Here is a 24,857-nt window from a genome sequence, read left to right as displayed (position 1 = left end):
TTTGTAGAGACGTCTCACTTTGCCCAGGTTGGTCTCAAATTCCTGGCTTCACGCTATCTGCCCACCTCAGCCTCCCAAAGTGCATGTGCGACAGCGCTCAGCCTACTCATGATTTTTTTTTTTTTTTTTTTTTTGAGACAGAATTTCGCTCTCATTGCCCAGGTTGGGGTGCAGTGGCGTGATCTCAGCTCACTGCAACCTTCACCTCCTGGGTTCAAGCAATTCTGCTGCCTCAGCCTCCCAAGTAGCTGGGATTATAGGCGTGCGCCCCCACGCCTGGCTAATTTTGTATTTTTAGTAAAGACCTGTGAGTGTCTGGGGCCACAGAATTTAGGCAGAAGTAACAAATGTAAGGGTTCTCATTACTCATGAATTTTTCTCTTTTTTCTTTTTCTTTCTTTCTTTTTTTGTTTTTTTGAGATGAGGTCTCACTCTGTGCCACAGGGGTTTCACCATGTTGGTCAGGCTGGTCTCCAACTCCTGACCTCAAGTGATGTACCCACTTCGGCCTCTCAGAGTACTGGGATTACAGGCATGAGCCACTGTGCCCTGCTCCTACTCAGTATTTTTAGCTGAGCAGCTGGAAAAATGGAGTTGCCACTAAGTGATAAAGAAATGACTGGAACATCAGTGTAAAGAAGAGGTCGGAAGTTCAGTTTTGGACACATTCCCCTTTCGGCATGTTTTAGACAGTAAGGTGGTGATACCTATTTGGCTTCCCATTATAAGAATTGATTTCAGGTGTTGTCTAGGGTGGAGCTTTCAATTTGGGGGAGCCAGTAACATATAGATAGTATACAAAGTCTTGAGGTCATGTAGGGATTGAGTGCAGATAGAAAAGGGTGCAAGGTCTAGTGGCTGAGCCCTGAGATACTCTCACTGTTAAGACTTGGGGGATGTGCTCTGGTTTCATTTGAGGGTTGGATTAAAATTAAAAAAAAAATCTAAAAGAGTTAGGGGATGTGAATGGAAGAACAAGGTAAAACAACTAACAGCTGTAAGTCAAATAGGAAATTTGGGTTAGCGTACCCTGGAAGCTAAGTGAAGAAAGTGTTTCCAGAAAGAAAGTGTTTCAAATACTGTTGTCATTTAGGTGGAGGGAGGATTGAAAAATGACCATGGGATTTAGGAATGTGGAGGTCATTGGTGACCTTGAAAAAGAAGGTAGCTTTTGGTGGAATAGCAAGACCACAACCATGATTGGGGTTATTGAAGAAAGAACTGTCTTCTTGAGTGGGAGGAATAAAATTTGATACAGCAAGTTTTTAGACAGTTTTTTTGTAGAAGTTACTTTACTTCAACATAATTTTGTAAACACACACAGAAATGAATTAATATTTTGATAAAAGGGCTTATAAGAGAATCGTTTTAGTGATAAAAAAGCTTTTTTCCTCTTGATTTCTCTTGTCACATAAATATTTTCTTTTCAAAAATAATGCTACCTTTTAGATTTTAATATTTAAGCTAAAAAGGCTTTGCTGTATTACTTTTCAAACCATTATTCTGACACTTGGAAATTTTTTTTTTTTTTTTTTTTTTTTTTTTGGAGATGGAATCTCACTCTGTTGGCCCAGGCTGGAATGCAGTGGCACGATCTCAGCTCACTGCAACTTCCGCCTCCCCGGCTCAAACGATTCTTCTGCCTCAGTCTTCCCAAGTAGCTGGGATTACAGGCACGTGCCACCACACCTGGCTGATTTTTGTATTTTTAGTAGAGATGGGGTCTCACCATGTTGGCCAGGCTGGTCTTGAACTCCTGACCTCAGTTGATCCGCCCACCTCTGCTTCCCAAAGTGCTGGGATTACAAGCACAAGCCACCGCGACCGACCGGCCTGGAAATAATATTTTTAAAAGAGCCATGTTATTGGTTTTCTGAGTTTAGCTTGTTGCATGGAAATACTTACTGGCCTAAAGTAAATTAAATGCTCATATTTAGCACACACCCTTATGGTTTACGGCCATTTTTCTTATAGGTTTTTTTGGGCGGGGGAAGGGGTGGGAATAGATGTCTCCTTGTCAACATTGGTACCCTATAGACACTGATGATAATTACCCAAGTACAAATGTAGCAAAGGTGCCTTCTAGTGGCTGCCTGCTGGAATTGCATTTTGAGTCTTGCAAATCATTTTATTCACTGGGGAGATAATTTTTGAGTATAGTGTGTATGAAGCACTCTGCTGTATGTACAAGCACATGATCTTTGCCCTCATGGAGCTTGCAGTCTAGGAAAGGGTTGAAAGGCATTCATCAGATGATAACAAAAAACTGAAAAAAAATTTTTTTTTTTTTTTGAGACTGAGTTTTTTTCTTGTCATCCAGGCTGGAGTGCAATGGTGCAATCTCGGCTCACTGTAACCTTTACTTCCCAGGTTCAAGCGATTCTCCTCCCTCAGCTTCCCAAGTAGCTGGGATTACAGGCACCCGCCACCATGCTCGGCTAAGTTTTGTACAAAAATACAGGGGTTTTGCCATGTTGGCCAACTTGGTCTCTAACTCCTGACCTCAGGTGATCTACCCGCCTCAGCCACCTAAAGTGCTGGGATTACAGATGAGAGCCACAGCGCCTGGCTAAAATTGAAAATTTTTAATTATTCTTCTTATTTTTTTTTTGAGATGGAGTCTCACTCTGTCGCCCAGGCTGGAGTGCAGTGGCACGATCTCGGCTCATTGCAGCTTCCGCCTCCCGGGTTCAAGCGATTCTTCTGCCTCCATCTCCCAAGTAGCTAGGACTACAGGCGCATGCCACTGCACCCAGCTACTTTTTGTATTTTTAGTACAGACGGGGTTTCACCATGTTGGCCAGGCTGGTCTCGAACCCCTGACCTCAGGTGATCCGCCTGCCTCGGGTTCCCAAAGTGTTGGGATTACAGGCGTGAGCCACCACACCCAGCCAATTCTTAACTTCTTATATGTACTAATGAAAACCTAAAATAAGGATATTTCACTTAACCAGAGAGGCCAGAAAAGTGATATTTGAACCGAGTTTTGAGGAATTACTGGAGGTTAAGGAGGAAGAAAGTGTGTTTTAGGCATAGAAAACAGCATTTTCGAAAAGTTCGGTGATAGGAAGAAGCATACTGATATAGGAACTCTGATGAAGGGCAGTGTAGCTGGAACGGATAAGGAAATAAGAGACTTGGATAAAATGAGAAAATACTGCATTTTATAGGCAGTGGTAAATAATCATGTTTGGCTGGATGTGGTGGCTCACACCCATAATTCTGACACTTTGGGAGGCCAAGGCAGGTGGATTGCTTGAGTTCAAGGAGTTCAAGACCAGCTGGACAACATGGCGAAATCTCCCCTCTACAAAGAATTGGCTGGGCGTGGTTGCACGCGCTTGTAGTCTCAGTTACTCAGGAGGCTTTGGTTGGGAGGATTGCTTGAGCCCAGGAGGCTGCAGTGAGCCAAGATTATGTCACTGTACTCCAGCTTGGGCAACAGAGCAAGACCCTGTTTCAGAAAAAACAAAAGAATTGTGTCTTTATCTTAAAAACAATTGTGAACTATAACAGAGTTGGAATGGGAAACATAACCAGATTTGTGTGTTTTTAATTGTGGTAATATATACTTAGCATACACGTAACTTACCGTTGTAAAGCACGTGGTTCATTGATGTTACGTACAGTTACACTGTTTTGCAGCTGTCATCCACCATTCATCCTAGATTTGTGGGTTTTTGTTTGTTTTTGTAATTTCAACTTTTAGATTCAGGAAGTACATGTACAGGTTTGTTACATGGGTATATTGCATGGTGCTGAGGTTTGGGGTACGATTGATTCCGTCATCCAGGTAGGGAGCATAGTACCCAATTGTTAGTTTTTCATGTCTTCCTCCTCCTCTCCCTTCTCCCTCTAGTGGTCCCCAGTGTCTATTGTTGCCATCTGTATCTTCATGTGTACCCAATGTTTAGCTCCCATTTGCAAGTGAGAACATGTGGTATTTGGCTTTCTTTTCCTAAAAGAAATTGGAAATTTCTTTTATTTAGAAATTTAGAAATTTCTTTTCCTAAGTAAATTGGATTAATTTACTTAGGATAATGGCCTCCAGCTGCATCTGTGTTGCTGCAAAGGACATAATTTCATTTTTTTTTTGTGGCTGTGTAGTATTCTGTAGTGTGTATGTACCATATTTTCTTTATGCATTTCACTTTTGATGGGCACCTAAGTAGATTCCTTGTCTTTGCTATTGTGAATAGTGCTGCAATGAACATTTGAGTGCATGTGTCTTTTTGTAGAGCGATTTATTTTCCTTTGGATGTATACTCACTAACAGGATTGCTAGATCGAATGGTAGTTCTAAGTTCTTTGAGATATCTCCACACTGCTTTCCACAGTGGCTGAATTAATTTATATTCCCACCAACAGTGTATAAGCATTCCCTTTTCTCTGCAGCTTTGCCAGCATTGTCATTTTTTGGCTTTTTAATAATAGTCATTCTGACAGGGTATGAGATGGTATTTCATTGTGGTTTTGATTTGCGTTCTCTAATGATTACTAATGTGGAGCTTTTTATGATTCTTGGCCGTTTGCATATCTTCTTTTGAAAAGTGTTGATGCCTTTTGCCCACTTTCTAATGGGGTTATTTGTTTTTAACTTGTTGAATTGTTTAAGTTCTTTACAGATTCTAGATATTAGATCTTTGTCAGATACATAGTTTGTGAATATTTTCTCCCTTTCTGTAGGTTGTCTGTTTACTCTGTTGATAGCTTCTTTTGCTGTGCAGAAGCTCTTTAATTAGGTCCTACTTGTCAATTTTTGTTTTTGTTACAGTTGCTTTTGAGGATTTAGTCACAGATTCTTTCCCAAGGCTGATGTCCATCCAGGATTCTTACAGTTTGAGGTCTTACATTTAAATCTTTAATCCATTAGGTTTGTGTTTTAAAGAGAGAATTTTCATTGAGTTTTGAGAATGGATTAGAGGGGGTAAACATTGTTGGAAGTTCTCCATGGGAAGCCACTCAAAGGGGTGCTGAAATTTGATAGGTGTAAGGACCACTGAGTGTCTTGTGGACTGCTGGCTGCCAAGTGCCACAGGAGCAAGCAGAAAATATACTGGAACCAGAAAGCAGGCCTCCTCTCTTCTGGTGTCCCTTCAGCACCCTCTACTGAGGAAAAAAGGGAATTGGCTGTCTGCCAGTTTCCAAGGCACCTCCTTTCAGGACCTACAGAAATGATGTTCTGTGATCCTACTTTGGTGTACAAACACTAGACCAGTAATAAAAACCCTTAGTTAAAGGCCCAATTCTGATCCTTACCAGTTATTTCATATTAGATAGAATCATATAGACTCTTTGAACTGGTAAAACAAGGGAAAGTGTCTATGAGTATGAATCATCTGGTGAGTTTGTTGAAAGGTCAGATTCTAGGGACTTTTACTAGCAAATTTGAAGCAACTTGAGCATCAAAACAAATTATAACAGGAATAAGTTAAAAAATATTGAATAAAAAAGAATCTGTAAGTCTATATAGAGATAAAAAATTGTACAGGTAGAAGAATGGATTTTTTTTTTTTTTTTTTTACATTTAAAGGTGTTTAATTGGGCAATGAACGATTTGTGAATTGGGTAGCCACCCCCACCCACAGCAGATTCAGAGAGACTCCAAAGAAAATATTTTTTTTTGAGATGGTGTCTTGCTCTGTTGCCAGGCTGGAGTGCAGTGGTGCGATCTCGGCTCACTGCAACCTCTGGCTCCTGGGTTCAAGCGATTCTCCTGCCTGAGCCTCTCGAGTAGCTGGGACTACAGGCGTGTGCCACCATGCCCAGCTAATTTTTGTATTTCTAGTAGAGACCGGGTTTCACCATTTTGGCCAGGATGGTCTAAATCTCTTGACCTCGTGATCCACCAGCCTGGGCCTCCCAAAGTTTTGGGATTACAGGCGTGAGCCACTGCCTCCGGCCAGGAAACTCTTCTTTAAAAAAGATTTTCAGCCGGGCACGGTGGCTCATGCCTGTAATCCCAGCACTTTGGAAGGCCAAGGTGGGTGGATCACGAGGTCAGGAGATCCAGACCATCCTGGCTAACACAGTGAAACCCCCATCTCTACTAAAAATACAAAAACTTAGCCAGGCATGGTGGCGGGCACCTTATAGTCCCCCCACTCGGGAGGCTGAGGCAGGAGAATGGCGTGAACCCAGGAGGCGAGATCACGCCACTGCACTCCAGCCTGGGCAACAGAGCGAGACTCCGTCTCAAAAGAAAAAAAAAAAAAAAAGACTTTCAGGCCTGAGCACAGTGACTTATGTCTCTAATCCCAGCAGCCTGTAATCCTAGCACTTTGGGAGGCCGAGGTGGGTGGATCGCTTGAGCTCAGGTGTTCGAGATCAGCCTGGCCAACATGGCGAAACCCCATCTGTAGAAAAAAATACAAAAAAATTAGCCTGGCATGGTGGCACACACCTGTAGTCCCAGCTACTTGGAAGACAGGTGAGAGAACTGCTTGAGCCTGGGAGGCGCAGGTTGCAGTGAGCCATGATCGCACCAATGCACTCCATCCTGGGCAATAGAGTAAGACCCAGTCTCAAAAAAAAGAAACCTTTTTGGGGTTGGGAAAGAAGAGCAAAAAGAACCAAAATAAAGTAAAATAAACTGTCAGCTAATAAATGTAGTTAGAATGTCCTAATTCTATCATCAGTTTATAACCATTATAATAATTGATTCATTCAGGAATCATCAGTAGATGCTAAAATATGGCATATTTTGGTACAGAACAGGATATTTCACAGAGCCTCAAACTTTCACCCTACAGACTACTCACCAGTTACAAAAAGAAAAAGGCACCTTTATGCTGCCAGTAGATAGCACTTTAACCAAATGATGAAAGTCGATACTGCCAATAATAGGACTGACTGACACACTGTCTCTCCTCATGTGATATACGGAGAAGGACATGACATCAGCAATGTAGTCCTGTAGCCAAAAGTGAGTTTACCCGTTCATGAACCCCTGTAGAGCACGAGAACAAGAGGAAACAATCAGATGGATCCAATTTAAAGGTCATTGTGCAATAGAACTCTTTTCTTTTCTTTTTTTTTTTGAGATGGAGTCTCACTCTTGCCCAGGCTGGAGTGCAGTGGCATGATCCTGGCTCACTGCTATGTCCGCTTTCTGGGGTCAAGCAATTCTTCTGCCTCAGCCTCCCGAGTAGCTGGGATTACAGGCGCGTGCCACCCAGCTACTTTTGTATTTTTAGTAGAGCCGGGGTTTCACCGTGTTAGCCAGGCTGGTCTCCAACTGTTGACCTCAAGTGATCCACCTGCCTCGGCCTCCCAAAGTGCTGGGATTACAGGTGTGAGCCACCGTGCCTGGCAAAAGAACTATCTTGAACTCTTCACAGTTGTCAATACCATGAATGATAAAAACAAAACAAAACCCTAGGGAATTGTTTTAGGTTAAAAATGACTAAAAAATGACAAATGCAATTAACTTTTTAAAAAGTTTTTTTAAAAATAAAGATGGGGTTTCACTGTGTTGCCCCGGCTGGTCTCGAACTCCCAGGCTCAAGCAGTCCTCCTGTCTCCACCTCCCAAAGTGCTGGGATTTCAGGCATGAGCCACCTAACCTGACTGAAGAATGATCCTTGAATGGATCCTGGATATTAAAAATGCATTATTGTGACAACTGGGAAGATTTGAACATAAACTTTATATTAGACAGTGCTATAGCAATATGAAATTGCCTGAGTGTGGTAGAATAACATCCTATGCTTAGGAGATAAATGTTGAAGTATTACTGTTTGGAGGTGAAGTGTTTTGAGTCTGTAATCTAATCTCAGATGGTTCAGCAAATAACTAAAACCAGCTCTATCCACAGATTCCAACACTATCTGCATAAAAAATCCCGGATAATCTTCAAAAGAACTACTGGAATTAATAAGTGGATTCAGCAAGTTCACAGGACCTAGATTTAGCATACACAGTCTATCATATTTTTATGTACTAAAAATGAACAATTTGTAATAAAATTTAAATAAGTATCATTTATAATCGCACCCAAGAAAACCATGAAATACTTAGGTATAATTGTAACAAACTGTGTTTAAGATTTATATGCGTGAAACTACAAAATGGCGAAAGAAATCAAAGAAATAGAAATAGACCACATATCTTAGTCAAAACCCAGAGTTTAAAAATTTAAGTTAGAAGAAACAATCCCTTCTTCTGAAAATGTATTGAGGTTTATTGAGAAAGAAATAAGAGATTGAGGCCGGGCGTGGTGTCTAACGCCTGTAATCCTAGCACTTTGGGAAGCCTAGGTGTACAGATCACCTGAGGTCAGGAGTTCCAGACCAGCCTAGCCAACATGATGAAACCTCGTCTCTAATAAAAATACAAAAATTAGCCAGACGTGGTGGTGGGCGCCTGTAATCCCAGCTACTCGGGAGGCTGAGGCAGGAGAATCACTTGAACCCAGGAGGCAGAGGTTGCAGTGAGCCAAGATCGTGCCATTGCACTCCAGCCTGGGCAACAAGAGCGAAACTCCATCTCAAAAAAAAGAAAAAGATATTGGAGACTAGTGATTTGGAAGTTGTCAGTAAAAGAGTTGGAAACTTGAAAGGATGGTTTCACCAAAGCAATGTAAAATATATATATGTGTGTGTGTGTGTGTGTGTGTGTATATATATATATATATATATACATATGTAGGTAGGTAGATAGGTATCTCCAGAAAGATAAGAACATAAGAATAATGGTCCTTACAGGGAAAACTGGAAGGGCAGTGATGAGAAGGGAGAATTTTCACTGTATATGTACCCTTTTATATCTTTTGGTTTTCGTACTATGCGAATGTATTACATAATATTATAAAAAGGCAGACCAAGTACCGTGGCTCATACCTGTAATCCCAGCACTTTGGGGGACCGAGGTGGGAGGATTGCTTGAATCCAGGGCTTGGAGACCAGCCTGGACAACATAGTGGGACCGCCATCTCTACAAAAAATAAATTAGCTGGGCCTGTTGATATACACCTATAGTCCCATCTACTTGAGAGGTTGACGTAGGAGGATCACTTGAGCCCAGGAGATCTATCCTGCAGTGAGCCATGATTGTGCCACTGTCTCCATGTTCATTTTTATTATTTCGTCAACCAGGGAGCTTTGTTTTGCTGGTATAAAGAGGTAAGTGTGTCTTTGTGAGCTTATCTGGATTATAATTAGCTTTTAGTGGTTGCATGTATTCTGTTTTGCTGCTCAGAGGGCTGAATTGCTTTTTGAAGAGTCTGGTTAGCAATGATTTTGCTACTTTCGAGTGGGAGTAATTGACTTGAATTATTCTTTCTTTGGACTCTGAGCATGTTTGAATTGCCAGTATTTCTGATGGGGAGCTAGTGGGGAAGTTTAAATAAAGAAAAGGACAAAGCTTCCTCTTGTTTAACAAAATAAACAGACCTACTGAAAGGGGACAAAAATTGTTTAACCTCTTGTCTGAAAATCTTTTGCTTTTAATTTAGGCCTTTCCCTTAAGTAGTTCACAATAAACAAAAGAGGCAGAAATTAATGTTTTCTCCTTTCTGTCTCCTCTTCCACATTTATTGGAAACAGAAGAAAAATTTGTATTGTTTCATTTATGCTGTCTTATATATTACAGAAAAGTAGATGGTTTCTATACATCATTTTTATTTTCTTCTGTTTTAGTTTTATTGATCTTTTTTATGGCCTGGGTCGACTAAAAGTTATTGTCTCTTGAACATTTTGATGTTTGTATCTAATAGGTCTAAAGGCAGAAGTTTAGGCATTGTTTTTATGTGGAGCTAATCAAGGAGAAGGATAAATGTAAGAGCTTTCTTTTTCTGACTCAGTGAAAGGGAGAACTGTTGCTCTCCAAAGTTTGGTCATATGGTTGGTAAAGAGCATTACAATGCTCATTTTTATATTTTGAATTTTCTTGCAAGTGACTGGTACTTGTTGTGTAAGTTTTGATGTAGGTACTTTACTGATCTAGAGATTAACAGGAAGTTTGCAAACAGCCATTGGTACTTCTGTTTGTAGGATAAGTTCTCATCTTGTCCTTTTTCTTCAAAATTATCTTGATTAATCTTGGCCCTTTGCACTCAGCCTGTCAAATTCTGCAACAATCCTTTTGGGATTTTGGTTAGAATTACATTGACTTTGTAGATTATTTTGGGAATAATTGACATCTTTATTATAGTAAGTATTGCTATCTATGAATCTGATTGGTTACTTCATTTATTTAGATTATCTTTTTAATGTTTCAAAATAGAATCTATAATCTTCATAACAGGCGTGTATACCATTTGTTAAAGTTGTTCCTAAGTTCCTTACATTTGGTTCATTGTTAAAATTGGATTATTTAAAAATTTATATTTTCTGTGTCTTGCTATCATATAGAAATACGTTGACTTATATATTGGGTTTGTATTTCACAACTTTGCTAAACTTTTCTATTGTAATAATTTATTTTTGGTTTTCCATGTAGAAATGAAATTATCTGCAAATAATATTAGTATTATTTTCTCCTTTCCATTTTGTATATACTTTATTATCTTACTGTGCTGGGAAGGACTCAGTATAGTATTAGAAGAGAAGCAATGATACAAGGCATAGTTTTCTTATTTCTACATTTTAAAGGGAATACTTTTAACATTTTACCTTTAAGATGATTATTACAGAATTCTGGTGGATATACTTTATCAGGTTAAGGGAGCTCCCTTTTATTCTTAGTTTGCTAGGAAATCTTATCATGAAAGGAGTTTGAATGTTACCAAATGCATTTCTGCGTCTATTGAGATGAACTGTGTAGATTTTCTCTTTTAATCTGTTGCTGTTGTACTATTAGCTTCCAACTAATACTTCTTGCTTTTTCTGCTCCCTTCCCCCAGGTGATTTGTGGAGCTATGATTTCTTCAGTGGTGAATTTGTGGTGTCACCTGAACCAGACACAAGTGTCCACACTCTTGACCCTCAGAAGCACAAGTATATTATATTGGGGAGTGATGGACTTTGGAATATGATTCCACCACAAGATGCCATCTCAATGTGCCAGGACCAAGAGGAGAAAAAATACCTGATGGTAAGATGTGATTGAATAACTTGATATTGTTGTCTAAACATTGTTTTGGTACTTCTTTCAGAATCTTGAATATGAACTAAGGACATTGACCTTGGGTAGATTTTTGCATTTGCCTCGATCTGCTAGTGGGTAAAACATAGGCTTTGTAGCTCCTAATCATTAGAGGAATGAGACAAGAAATATATAACTGAAGTCTAATAACAAAACACACAACCACTGACTTCAGTATAAATTGGCCTGTGAAACGTTGCTAATTCCTTATTTTTTTAAATGACATATAATTTCCATACCATAAAATTTATCGTTTTTGTTTTTTGAGACGGAGTCTTGCTCTGTCACCCAGGCTGGAGTGCAGTGGCACAATCTCGGCTCACTGCAAGCTCCGCCTCCTGAGTTCACGCTGTTCTCCTGCCTCAGCCTCCTGAGTAGCTGGGACTACAGGCGCCTGCCACCACACGCGGCTAATTTTTGTATTTTTAGTAGAGGTGGGGTTTCACCTTGTTAGCCAGGATGGTCTCGATCTGACCTCGTGATCCGCCTGCCTTGGCTTCCCAAAGTGCTGGGATTACAGGCGTGAGCCACTGCGCCCGGCCAAAATTTATCCTTTTAAAGTGTATAATTCAGTGATTCTTAGTGTAGTTCACAAAGTTGTACAACCATCACCACTACTACTTTTTTTTTTTTTTCTGACTGTCTCAGTGTCTCGCTCTGTTACCGAGGCTGGAGTGCAGTGGCACGATCTCAGCTCACTCTAACCTCCGCCTCCTGGATTCAAGCGATTCTCCCACCTCAGCCTCCCGAGTAGCTGGGATTACAGGTGTGTGCCACCCCACCCAGCTAATTTTTTGTATTTTTAGTAGAGATGGGGTTTCATCATGTTGGCCAGGCAGGGCTCGAACTCCTGACCTGAGGTGATGCCTCGGCCCCACAAAGTGCTGGGATTTAAGGCATGAGCCACCACACCCAGCCTCCATCACCACTACTTCTACTACTTTTTTTGTTTTTTTTTCCCCCCAAGAGATGAGGTGTCACTGTGTTGCCCAGGCTGGTTTAGAACTCCTAGGCTTAAGCGGTCCTCTCACCTCAGCCTCCTGAGCAGCTGGGACTACTGTGGTGCCATGCCCAGCTCCTAATCTCAAAACATTTTCATCATCATCCCCTAACAGAGCACATGGAAGTATCTGGAATCAAAAACCCAAAGATGGGTTATCCTTAGAAAAGATGATCTTTCTCTCAGATGGCAGGAATAGTAAAGCTGTATTTTGAGGTGGAAGGAGGGGCAAATTGATTGAATTTTTGTTAAATTGCCTCCATTCATTCCGGGTATAGTAGCTCACGCCTGTAATTCCAACACTTTGGGAGGCTGAGGCGGGTGAATCACCCAAGGTCAGGAGTTAGAGACCAGCCTGGCCAACATGATGAAACCCCACCTCTACTAAAAATACAAAATTAGCTGGGTGTGGTGGCACTCGCCTATAGTCCCAGCTACTTAGGAGGCTGAGGCGGGAGAATCTCTTGAACCCAGGAGGCAGAGGTCGCAGTGAGCCAAGATCATGCCATTGCACTCCAGCCTGGGCAATAAGAACGAAACTCTGTCTCAAAAAAAAAAATTGCCTCCATTCATTCACTCAATTAACATACTAGGTACTAGGTACAGGGATTGCAAAGGTAAATAGAATATGGTCCTTCCTCAGCACTTACCATATTATTATAAATAGAATATATAAAAAACTAACAATCCCATTAGATCATGAGTTCTTTTAAGGTGAGAGTCATCTTGATTCAGTTTTACACGTTCAGGGCCTGGTGTGTTGCATTTAGTTGGAGATTATCATGTATCAAAGAGTAATATAAAGACTCTTCTGTCTAATGGATTTAGAATTCTTTAATGATCTGAGAGAGATCATTTCAATGGCATAAAGACAAAAAACCAGTTTGTAGTGCGTTGGAAGAACCTATTTATGAACCATAAAGTGTTTTAAGATGAGTATTGAAGGAAGCATCCGTATAATGTATAATTAGAACAAGTCTTATGAGACCGGGGAGAGTGAGACGATAGAAAACTTCACAAGACTGCATAGGAAGCTTCATGGAAGAGAGTGATATTTGAGCAAGAAAATTTGCAGGCTTAATCTAAGGCAGCAGTGGGTTTTGGAAAAAACACAAAGAAATACATGTAGGCCGGGCACAGTGGCTCAAGCCTGTAATCCCAGCACTTTGGGAGGCCAAGGCAGGTGGATCACTTGAGGTCAGGAGTTCGAGACCAGCCTGGCCAACATGGTGAAACCCCATCTCTACTAAAAATACAAAAATCAGCCAGACGTGGTGACTCGCACCTGTAATCCCAGTTACTCAGGAGGCTGATGCAGGAGAATTGCTTGAACCCAGGAGGCAGAGGTTGCAGTGAGCTGAGATCGTGCCACTGCACTCCAGCCTGGTGACAGAGCGAGACTCCATCTCAAAACAACAACAACAAAAAAAAACACAAATACATGAGTAGTAGAATTGACAGCTCTTATGTTTATAAGGAGGAAGAATATGATGACACCTAAATTTCTAACTCTGGTGACTAGTAAGCTGTTATAAAGAAGAGACATTATTTAGGGAGAGATGGGGGAGGTAATTAGTTCAGACATAGGCATGTTGAGTTGAGGTACCTGTGGTTCATCTAGATAGATATCTTCAGTAGGCAGTTATAAATATTTGAGAGAGAGGGGTGGCATGCTCCTATAGTCCCAGCTACTCAGGAGGCTGTGGGAGGATTGCTTAACCCCAGGAGTTCAAGGTTGTAGGGTGCTATGATTGTGCTTGTTAATAGCCACTGCACTCCAGCCTGGACAACATAGTGAGACCCTCATCTCTTTAAAAATAAAAACTTGGGAGGGAAGCCTGGAAATACTAATTTAACAGTTAACAAGAGTTGCGTAAATTGTGGCAATATATGCACTTAGAGAGACTGTGTGGTTTAAGAGCACACAATATTAGGGGGACTCAAGTCAGCAGAATTCTAGTTAGCTGAGGGAAAAATATACAGGTAAGATAGTGGAAAATGGTTTATATAATTGTCTGTTTTCATAGAGCATTGATGGGAAGGGAAACAGGCACACCGAAAAAGTGAGAGGTAAGGGCTCAGTTAGCTGGTGTTTGGAGAGTGGAACTACATGCCGTAGGGAATGTGATAGATTCATGAATTAGAGATTAATGCTGCCTTTAATCAATTCTGAGGTGCATATTTTCTTTTAATATCTCTGAAATTGGAATACTTTTTACAAATGGTATATCATAGTTCAATTAACAGTGTTTTTGGTTTTTTTTTTTTTTTTGAGATGTAGTCTCGCTCTGTCGCCAGGCTGGAGTGCAGTGGCGCGATCTCAGCTTACTGCAACCTCTGCCTCCCAGGTTCAAGCGATTCCCCTGCCTCAGCCTCCCGAGTAGCTGGGACTACAGGCGCGTGCCACCACGCCTGGCTAATTTTTTTTATTTTAGTAGAGACGGGGTTTCACCACATTGGCCAGGATGATCTCCATCTCCTGACCTCATGATCCACCCACCTCGGCCTTCCAAAGTGCTGGGATTACAGGCGTGAACCACCATGCCAAGCCACCACGCCCAGCCGACAGTGTTTTTTATTTCGTTTGTGGCACATAAAATGATGCATCCATAACACAAGGCTCATGGTATTCTACATGAAGAAAACAATCTAAGTGATCCAGTCAGAGTTAGAAAAAAGAATATCATAGTAAAACCCCTCAAAGTAGGAGGTTGAAAATAATAGAGCAGAAATTAATTATTTAGGGAGATTCACAAAACCCAGAAGGGCAGTCCTTTAAGAAGACACATAAGGCATGATTGATTGTTTCTAGTTCAAGAGAAAAGCACAAAAAAGTTTGAGTGGACATAACTACACTTAAAAATAGAGATTTTTAAAACACACTTTAAAAAATTCGAAGTATACTATACATATGACATTTACTATTTGTACTATTTGAAATTGTACGATTCAATAGTAAAAAATCCATTTATATTCTTTTTTTCCACCCTTCATCTCTCTCTCCCTACTACCCTTCCTGGCTTCTCGTAACCACAATTCTACTCTCTCTCTTTGTGAGATCTACTCTTTTAGCTGCCACATATGAGTGAGATCATGTCTTTCTGTGCTTGGATTATTTCATTTAGCATAATGTCCTCCAGTTCCATCCCTGTTGCTGCAAATGACAAGATTTCATTCTTTTCTATGACCGAATACTATTTCATTGTGTATGTGTATATACACCACATTTTCTTTATCCATTCATGTGTTAAATGGAATTGACGTAGGATGATTCCATATTTGGACTATTGTGAATAGTGCTGCAATAAACATGGGAGTGCAGATATACCTTCAGTGTATTGATTTTCTTTCTGTTGGATATATGTATAGTAGTGGAATTGTTGGATCATATGGTAGTTTACTTCTGTTTTTTTTTTTTGTTTTTTTTTTTGAGGAACCTTCATACTGTTCTTCGTAGTGGCTGCACTAATTTACATTCCCACTAACACTGAGGGTTCCCCTTTCTGCACATCCTCACCAGCATCTGTAGTTGCCTATCTTTTTGATGCAAGCGGTTTTAACTGGAGTGAGATGATACCTCATTGTGGTTTTGATTTGCATTTCTCTGATGATTAGTGATGTTGGGCATTTTTTCATATATCTGTTAATCATTTATATATCTTTTGAGAAATGTGTATTTTAGATCTTTTGCCCATTTTAAAATTGGATTATTTGGGGCTTGTTTTGTTTTGTTGCTACTGATTTGAGCTCCTTACATATTGTGGTTGTTAATTCCTTGTCAGATGGATAGTTTGCAGATGTTTTATCCCATTCTGTGGGTTCTCTCTTCACTTTGTTGATTTGTTTCCTTTGCATTTTAGCTTGTATTTTCATTTGTCTATTTTTGCTTTGGTTGCCAGTGCTTTTGAGGTCTCATGCAAAAATTATTTGCCCAGAACAGTGTCCTGGAGCGTTTCTCTCAATGTTGTTTTCTTCTAGTAGTTTCATAGTTTGTGAGATCAAAGTAGATCTCACAGAGGGAATAGAATTGTGGTTACCAGTTCTACTAATTGAGATCTTAGATTTAAGTCATTAATCCATTTTGATTTGATTTTTGTGTGTGATGAGAGATAGGGGTATAGTTTCATTCTTCAGCATATAGTTATCCAGTTTTCCCACTACCATTTATTGTTGCTCTTGGCACCTTTGTTGAAGATGAGCTGGCTGCAAATTGCGTGGATTTATATATAGGTTTTCTGTTCTGTTCCATTGGTCTATGTGTCTGTTTTTGTAGCAGTACCATGCTATTTTGGTTACTGTAGCCCTCTAGTATAGTTTTGAAGTCAGGTAGTGTGATGCCTCCAGCTTTGTTCTTTTGGCTTAGAATTGCTTTGGCTATTCAGGATCTTTTGTGGTTTCATATAAATTCTGAGCTTAAAGAAAAAATTATGTGAAGAATGTCATTTCAATTTTGATAGGGATTGAATCTTTAAATTGCTTTGGGTAGTATTGTCATGTTAACAATATTAATCCATCCAATCCATAAGCATGGACTACCTTTGTATCTTTTTGTGTCCTCTTCAATTTCTTTCATCAGTATTTTCTAGTTTTCCTTTATAGATCTTTCACATCTTTGGTTAAATTGATTACTAGGCATTTTATAATTTGTGTACCTATTGGAAATAGGATTGCTTTCTTGATTTCTTTTTCAGATTGTTTGCTGTTAGTATATGTAAATGCTGCTGATTTTTGTATGTTCATCTTGTATCCTGCAGTTTCACTGAATTTATCAGCTCTAACAGTTTTTTGGTGGCGTCTTTAGGTTTTTGTAGGTATGAGATCATGTTACCTGCAAACAAGGCTCGTTTGACTTATTCGTTTCCAGTTTGGATGCCCTTTATTTCTTTCTCTTGCCTAATTGCTCTGGCCGGGACTTCCAGTATTGTATTGAATAACAGTAGTGAGAGTGGGGCATCCTTGTCTGTTTCAGTCCTTAGAGGAAAGACCTTCAATTTTTTTTCCCCATTCAGTATGATGTTGGCTGTGAGTTTGTCATTTTGAGGTATATTTCTACTATACTTATTTTTGTTGGGTTTTTATCATAAAGTGATGTTCAATTTTATGAAATGCTTTTTCAGCGTCTATTGAAATAATATGCTTTTTTTTTTTTTGAGAGAGAGAGTGAGTCTCACTCTGTCACCCAGGCTGGGAGCACAGTGGTGCGATCCCGGCTCACTGCAGCCTCCACCTCCTGGGCTGAACTGATTCTCCTACCTCAGCCTCCCAAGCAGCTGAGGTGGGAGGATCACTTGAGCCCAGGAGGTGGAGACTGCAGTAAGCCGAGGTCACACCACTGCATTCCAGCCTGGGTGACAGAGTGAGACCCTGTCTCAAAAAACAACAAACAAAATTTTCCACTCATTTTCATCAGTCATTTATTTCTATGGGTACTTTTAATACATGCAGGCAGCCGGGCACGGCGGCTCACACCTGTAATTCCAGAACTTTGGGAGGCCGAGGCAGGCAGATCACCTAAGATTAGGAGTTCAAGACCAGCCTGGCCAACGTGGTGAAACCCTGTCTCTACTAAAAATACAAAAAAAAAATTTAGCTGGGCATGGTGGCAGGTGCCTGTAATCCCAGCTACTTGGGAGGCTGAGGCAGGAGAATCACTTGAACCTGGGAGGCGGAAGTTGCAGTGAGCTGAGATCGTGCCATTGCACTGCAGCCTGGGCGACAAGAGCAAAACTCCATCTCAAAAAAAAAAAAAGAAAGAAAAGAAAAGAAAGAAAAAAATACATGTAGGCTTATTTCCTGGAGTACATCATTTTCACTTTCGTTCTGTGAAACCTAGCAGATTTTAAATTCATGACACTGGAAGTTTTATTCCAAGCCACATTTATTTGCATAAAATGAGATCCTTTTGGTTTTGTTTTCTTTACTCGTTCAATTGGTATATATTTGTTCTTTATACTATAAGCAGTTATTGTATTACTTTTTCCTCATATGAGTGACATTGACTGTTTATATATATATATGAGCTGTTTATATTTCCTTTTCTCTGGATTTTGTTTATATTCTTTGACAATTTTTATGTTGAGTCATTTTCTTCGATTTGCAGAATCTCTTATGTTAGAAGGAATTTGACCCTTTGCAATGATTTTTTTTTTGTACCATGCCTGATTGTCTTGTTTGTGAATTATGTTTTCTAAATAACTTGATGTTTACTTTTTGTTGTTGTTGTTGTTTTGAGACGGAGTCTTGCTCTCTTGCCCAGGCGGGAGTGCAGTGGAGTGATCTCGGCTCACTGTAACCTCCGCCTCCCAGGTTCAAGCAATTCTCCTGTCTCAGCCTCCCAAGTAGCTGGGATTACAGGCACACACCAGCATGCCTGACTAATTTTTGTATTTTTAGCAGAGATGGGGTTTCGCCATGTTGGTCAGGCTGGCCTTGAATTCCTGACCTCGCAGTCCACCTGCCTCCACCTCCCAAAGTACTGGGATTAAAGGCGTGAGCCACCACACCTGGCTACTTTCTTTTTAAGTAACTTCTTTATAACTTTTTATTTTCTTTTTTTCTTTTTCTTTCTTTCTTTTTTTTTTTAAATGGAGTCTTGCTGTGTTGCCTAGGCTGGAATGCGGTGGCGCGATCTTGGCTCACTGCAACCTCCGCCTCCTGGGTTCAAGCGATTCTCCTGCCTCAGCCTCCTGAGTAGCTGGGACTAGGGGCATGTGCCGTCGCCCCCGGCTAATTTTTTGTATTTTTAGTAGAGATGGGGTTTCACCATGTTAGCCAGGATGGTCTTGATCTCCTGACCTCATGATCCACCCGCCTCCTCCTCCCAAAATGCTGGGATTACAGGCATGAGCCATTGCGCCTGGACAACTTTTTCTAAATAAAGTTACAGTGAAGGCTGAGTTTCTTGATAAAAATAAAAATAGTGAAATTTAATGACAGGATAAAACCTTGTTTTATTAGTATTTTTTGAATTTAGAAAAGTACTATTTTAACATGGCTAAGGAGACTGGGGATAATGTTTGAAAATTTGGGAGCTTTGGCTGGGCGCAGTGGCTCACACCTGTAATCCCAGCACTTTGGGAGGCAGAGGCGTGTGGATCGAGGTCAGGAGATCGAGACCATCCTGGCTAACATGGTGAAACCCCGTCTCTACTAAAAATACAAAAAATTAGCCGGCCATGGTGGCGGGCGCCTGTAGTCCCAGCTACGTGGGAGGCTGAGGCAGAAGAATGGCATGAACCCGGGAGGCAGAGCTTGCAGTGACCCGAGATCGCGTCTCTGCACTTCAGCCTGGGTGACAGAGGAAGACTCCGTCTCAAAAAAAAAAAAAAAAAAGAAAAAAAAAATTTGGGAGCTTTATTTGGGCCACAATGAACACCAAATATTTAATTTGATATAGATACAGATGTAGTGGCAGCTAAATCTGAGTTACTTTCCTTCTCCTTGTTCTTTTGAATACAGGGTGAGCATGGACAATCTTGTGCCAAAATGCTTGTGAATCGAGCATTGGGCCGCTGGAGGCAGCGTATGCTCCGAGCAGATAACACTAGTGCCATAGTAATCTGCATCTCTCCAGAAGTGGACAATCAGGGAAACTTTACCAATGAAGATGAGTTATACCTGAACCTGACTGACAGCCCTTCCTATAATAGTCAAGAAACCTGTGTGATGACTCCTTCCCCATGTTCTACACCACCAGTCAAGGTATATAGTTCCATAGTTTTTAAGTTATGTTTTAATAGACACCAGTTCTTTGGTTAGCGTCACCTGGAAACAATTTTTAAATTCTTACAGGATTTTGGATTTGAACTCGATTCAAGAAAGTGATGTAACTTATTATCAGAGAGCCATCTTTACATCAATACTAATCTGAATGCCAGCCATATGTACAGCACTAATAAAAAGGTGATTGTGGGCCCTTAAGAATATTATTGTTTGCCATCTAATGCTATGAACATTATTTTTAAAGCATTTAGAAGTTTGTGAAGCACTTAAATATATTTTATTTGAATCTCGTAGCCCAGAAGTAGAGCTAATGTTATTATTTCATTTTATCAGTAATAAGCCTGAGAGATTAAACTGTCTAAACAAGGTTATAGAGAATCAAAATTGAGCTGGACCTGAGGATAGCAGACGTTACAACTGGTTGTCTGTTAACTCGTATAAGAAACTTTATTCCTATTTCTTATCCATGTTAATATTGATTGAGTTTAAGATATGCTTTGAAATAAGCAAATTTTAAGTAGATATCATACTTTCCTTTTTTGATTTACTAAGAACTCAAATACTTGGTTGTGTTTTCATCCTAATTTTTCCCGCCAAAAATTAGCAGTATTGATTGATAATTGCTTTAATACATAGCATGGCTAACCTGGCTTTCTGAGAATGTGTTTTCAGTAGACTGACCATTAAAATGGGAAATGTAGCGAAATCTAATGTCATCTATTCAGGAAGTTTTTTAAAGTGTCAAAGGCCTTTAATTTTGGGCGTCGTAATCCTATAGTCAATACTTGGAAATGGATTATTACTGTTTTGCTTTCTTTCACTTTATATACATATGGCAAAAACCACATATGGCCAGATACAATGGAATGTTTTCATTTCTTTTTCTTTTTTTTGTTTTTGAGACAGAGTTTCACTCTTGTTGCCCAGGCTAGAGTGCAATGGCATTATCTTGGCTCACTGCAACCTCTACCTCCCAGGTTCAGGTGATTCTCCTGCCTCAGCCTCCCAAGTAGCTGGGATTACAGGTGCCCGCCACTACGCCCTGCTAATTTTTTGTATTTTTAGTAGAGATGGGGTTTCACCATGTTGTCCAAGCTGGTCTTGAACTCCTGACCTCAGGTGATCCACCCGCATCGGCCTCCCAAAGTGCTGGGATTATAGGCCTGGCTGAAATGAAGTATTTTCATTCACAAAAGGTTTCTTTTCTTTGAAAACCATGAATGGTAATGCAGGTTGAAACCCTTTAAAGCCTCTTTATTCTCTTTTCAAAGCTGCGAAAGAGCTTATGTTTGTATATTTGCGTATTTCTGAATATTTGTATGTAATTATTACTTTCATGTTCCCTGATAACTGACCTTTAGGCAGTATAGAGAAGGAGGAGACATTAGGGTGGGGAATAGTGTGAGGAACAAAAGGGCATTCTTAATATTGACCTCAAATAAAAATTATTGCAGTCTGCTGACTGGCATTAGTAAACCCATACATAAAATATGTTTAAAAAATTACTTAAGCCTGGCACAGTGGCTCATGCCTGTAATCCCAGCACTTTGGGAGGCTGAGTTGGGCAGATAACCTGAGGTCAGGAGTTCGAGACCAGACTGACCAACATGGAGATACCCCATCTCTACTAAAAATACAAAATTAGCCAGGTGTGGTGATGCATGCCTGTAATCCCAGGTACTTGGGAGGCTGAGGCAGGAGAATCGCTTGAACCCAGGAGGCGGAGGTTGCGGTGAGCCAAGATTGTGCCATTGTGCTCCAGCCTGGGCAACAACAGCAAAACCCCATCTCAAAAAAAAAAAAAAAAAAATTCCTTAAATTCTGGGCTGGGCGTGGTGGCTCACGCCTGTAATCCCAGCACTTTGGGAGGCAGAGGCACATGGATCACGAGGTCAGGAGATCGAGACCATCTTAGCCAACATGGTGAAACCCCATCTCTACTAAAATACAAAAAATTAGCTGGATGTGGTGGCTCGTGCCTGTAATCCCAGCTACTTGGGAGGCAGAGGCAGGGGAATCGCTTGAACCCGGGAGGTAGAGGTTGCAGTGAGCTGAGATCGCGTTGCTGCACTCCAGCCTGCTGACAGGGCAAGACTCCATCTCAAATAATAATAATAATAATAATTCTGATAATGACCTAATAATACTACTAAAGTAAAGATAAGAAGACGTATGTTTGCCATATGCAGGTATAGTTATTTGTTAACCCATTGGCCCTGCCCAAATATGGGAAAATATTTAGATTAATTCAGAATAATTAGTATTGTTGGCTCTGATCTAACAACTAACAAAAGACAAATTTCTGCCCAAGAAATTGTTTTTGGTTTGTTTTATTTACCTTAATTGACATAAAGGTGAGTACTCCCAACTATATTTAATTTACATCATTATTAAAGTTGTCTCATGTGTAGTAACATAGAGATGAATTTAATTATAATGTGGTTAATGTTGAACAGTCAGAGACTTAATCACATTTAGACAAGGCATTTGAGACTAGATTTGTCTGTAAACATGTCAGCTTCCATTTGAATTCTCACATAAATTAGTCTTTGTTTTGGGATGGAGATAGTGGAAAAGCCTTTGTTTAAGTAAGATTACTATGACACACATTTCTTTCTCTGTCCTTTGTTTAGGGCAAAACTGAATTTAGCTATGTTTTACAAGCTAAGATCTTTAAGAACGGAATGGGGAAGAGAGCAAAGAGTTTCAGAAAATTAAAACTTAGTTTTAGTTGCATTTTAGGCACAGTTTGTAATTAATTGTTTAATATTAGATTACAGGGTAGATGGGAGGAGAAAGTTGATCTCTGAAGCAGTGAACTTTTTTAAAGTATGTATTTTTAGGGGGTAACCTCAATATCACATAACTGTTTTACGAACATGCAGGCCTTAGCAATACAAATTAACCTGGGGTACATCTAAGAAGTCTAAACAGTTGCCTGTGCTAACAGACGCAGTGTATCCCACAGAATGCCAATAAAAAGAGAATTTCCTTCAGAAACGTTCAAGAAGAAAGTAGGGGAAGGGAAGCCAGCACACCTGTGGTGTCAGAATAATATTCTGTGCATTTAGGCTGGGTGCGGTGGCTCACGCCTGTAATCCCAGCACTTTGGGAGGCTGAGGTGGGTGGATCACAAGGTCAGGAGTTCAAGGCCAATATGGTGAAATCCTGTTTCTACGAAAAATACAAAAATTAGCTGGGTGTGGTGACATGTGCCTGTAATCCCAGCACTTTGGGAGGCCGAGGCAGGCTGATCACCCGAGGTCAGGAGTTTGAGACCAGCCTGGCCAACATGGTGAAATCCTGTCTTTACTAAGAATACAAAAGTTAGCTGGGTGTGGTGGTGGGTGCCTGTGATCCCAGCTACTTGGGAGGCTGAGGCAGGAGAATCGCTTGAACCCAGGAGGCGGAGGTTGCATTGAGCCAAGACTATGCCATTGCACTCCAGCCTGGGCAACAAGAATGAAACTCCGTCTCAAAAAGAAACAAAAACAAAAAACCAGAGAAGTGATGTATTTGGGGCAGTACCAGATTAGTAACTAGAAATTCTTTGTCCTTTTCTTCAGTGTCCATTGGTCCTAAAGTCTATATCTATATGTGTTTTTCAGTAAAGCATATTCATATCTATGATTAGATTGAGATCATTTTAGAAACGAGTTTCTGGGCCGGGTGCGGTGGGTTACTTAAGGTCAGGAATTTGAGACCAGCCTGGCCAACATGGTGAAACCCCATCTCTACTGAAAATACAAAAATTAGCTGGGCATGGTGGCGAGCACCTCTAACCCCAGCTACTCGGGACGGTGAGGTGGGAGAATCGCTTGAACCCGGGAGGCAGAGGTTGCAGTGAGCAGAGATCGCGCCACTGCACTCCAGCCTGGGTGACAGAGCAAGACTCGGTCTCAAAAAAAGAAAAAAGGAAGCTTCTGGATGCCTTCAATTTCCCTTTCATTTTATTTTTTGAACCTCCCTGCCTCCCTTATTTCCCTTTCTTTTTAACTCTAGACAAATTAAAGGAAACATTCCTATTATAAGTATACTTTTATATAGCACTTCTAAGAAAGTTGTATATTCAGGCTGGGCGCAGTGGCTCACGCCTGTTATCACAGCACTTTGAGAGGCCGAGGCAGACGGATCACCTGAGGTCAGGAGATCGAGACCAGCCTGACCAACATGGAGAAACCCTGTCTCTACTAAAAATACAAAAAAAAAATTAGCTGGGCATGGTGGCGCATGCCTGTAGTCCTAGCTACTCAGGAGGCTGAGGCAGGAGAATCCCTTGAACCTGGGAGGCAGAGGTTGCGGTGAGCCAAGATTGCCCCATTGCACTCCAGCCTGGGCAACAAGAGCGAAACTCCATCTCAAAAAAAAAAAAAAAAAAAAGGAAAGGTGTTTATTTATAGGAGATTTTATTTCAGAGAAAGATCAGATAAATACGTCTTCATTTGCTGCTCTGCTTGGGCTTTTCAGAATCTATTAATATTTTGATACATTTGATTGAGAGTCCACTTGAGGAAAATTTTACATGTTGCGGGGAGAGAGTATTTATGCTTTAACTCTGGACCTTGATAAAGTATTAAGACAATGATTTTATGAAATGTTATTACTTTGGAAGAGCTGGGTTTGATAGTAAGAATGTTCTTATCTGGAGGTGAGCGGCTATTCTGAGTATATGTAGATTTAGAGCACTACACTCAAAGTAGTGGTGCATATCTAGATTGACATGAAGCGTTGTAAAAACAGCATTTTTAAAAACAATAAAGTGCCTTGGATAATTCTCATTTGTTTTCATCAATTGGGAATTTCCCTAACCATTCTCAGTATGGTCCCATGTGTACTACTTTTCTCAAATCACAGAGCAGTATCTAGTGTTTGCAGGATGGGTGCAAAGCAGCATTCTTCTGCGTTTCCATTATGACCATAATGACATAGTTGCTTTAATGTTGTACTTTGCTTTAATGATGTGCTTTAATGTTGTAATGCTTTCCACACTACATACTCAGAAATTAGAATTTAGGAGATAGGATATAAACCAAAAAACTACAAATTTGTT

The 24,857-nt window shown here is 40.4% G+C and overlaps 1 protein-coding gene across 2 annotated transcripts in view; it reads left to right on the top strand.

Moving 5' to 3' along the window:
• Window positions 1–24,857, top strand: part of PPM1D (protein phosphatase, Mg2+/Mn2+ dependent 1D) — a 65,551-nt gene that overhangs the window by 38,147 nt on the left and 2,547 nt on the right. Inside the window, exons 4-6 of one of the 2 annotated variants that reach the window (XR_004070321.3) lie at window positions 10,844–11,034; window positions 19,544–19,786; window positions 19,877–19,987. Coding sequence is in view for 1 of the 2 variants with exons in the window: in XM_019027613.4 (XP_018883158.2) it covers window positions 10,844–11,034; window positions 19,544–19,786 (434 nt within the window). In the remaining variant the exon portion in view is untranslated. The remainder of the gene's footprint in view (window positions 1–10,843; window positions 11,035–19,543; window positions 19,787–19,876; window positions 19,988–24,857) is intronic. The other variant, XM_019027613.4, reaches the window with a different exon arrangement.

The sequence above is a fragment of the Gorilla gorilla genome, chromosome 4 (genome assembly GCF_029281585.2).
Source record: "Gorilla gorilla gorilla isolate KB3781 chromosome 4, NHGRI_mGorGor1-v2.1_pri, whole genome shotgun sequence".
Lineage (NCBI taxonomy): Eukaryota > Metazoa > Chordata > Mammalia > Primates > Hominidae > Gorilla > Gorilla gorilla.
Note: the sequence above shows the minus strand (reverse complement) of the source record. Positions and strands in the feature narration are given on the sequence as shown.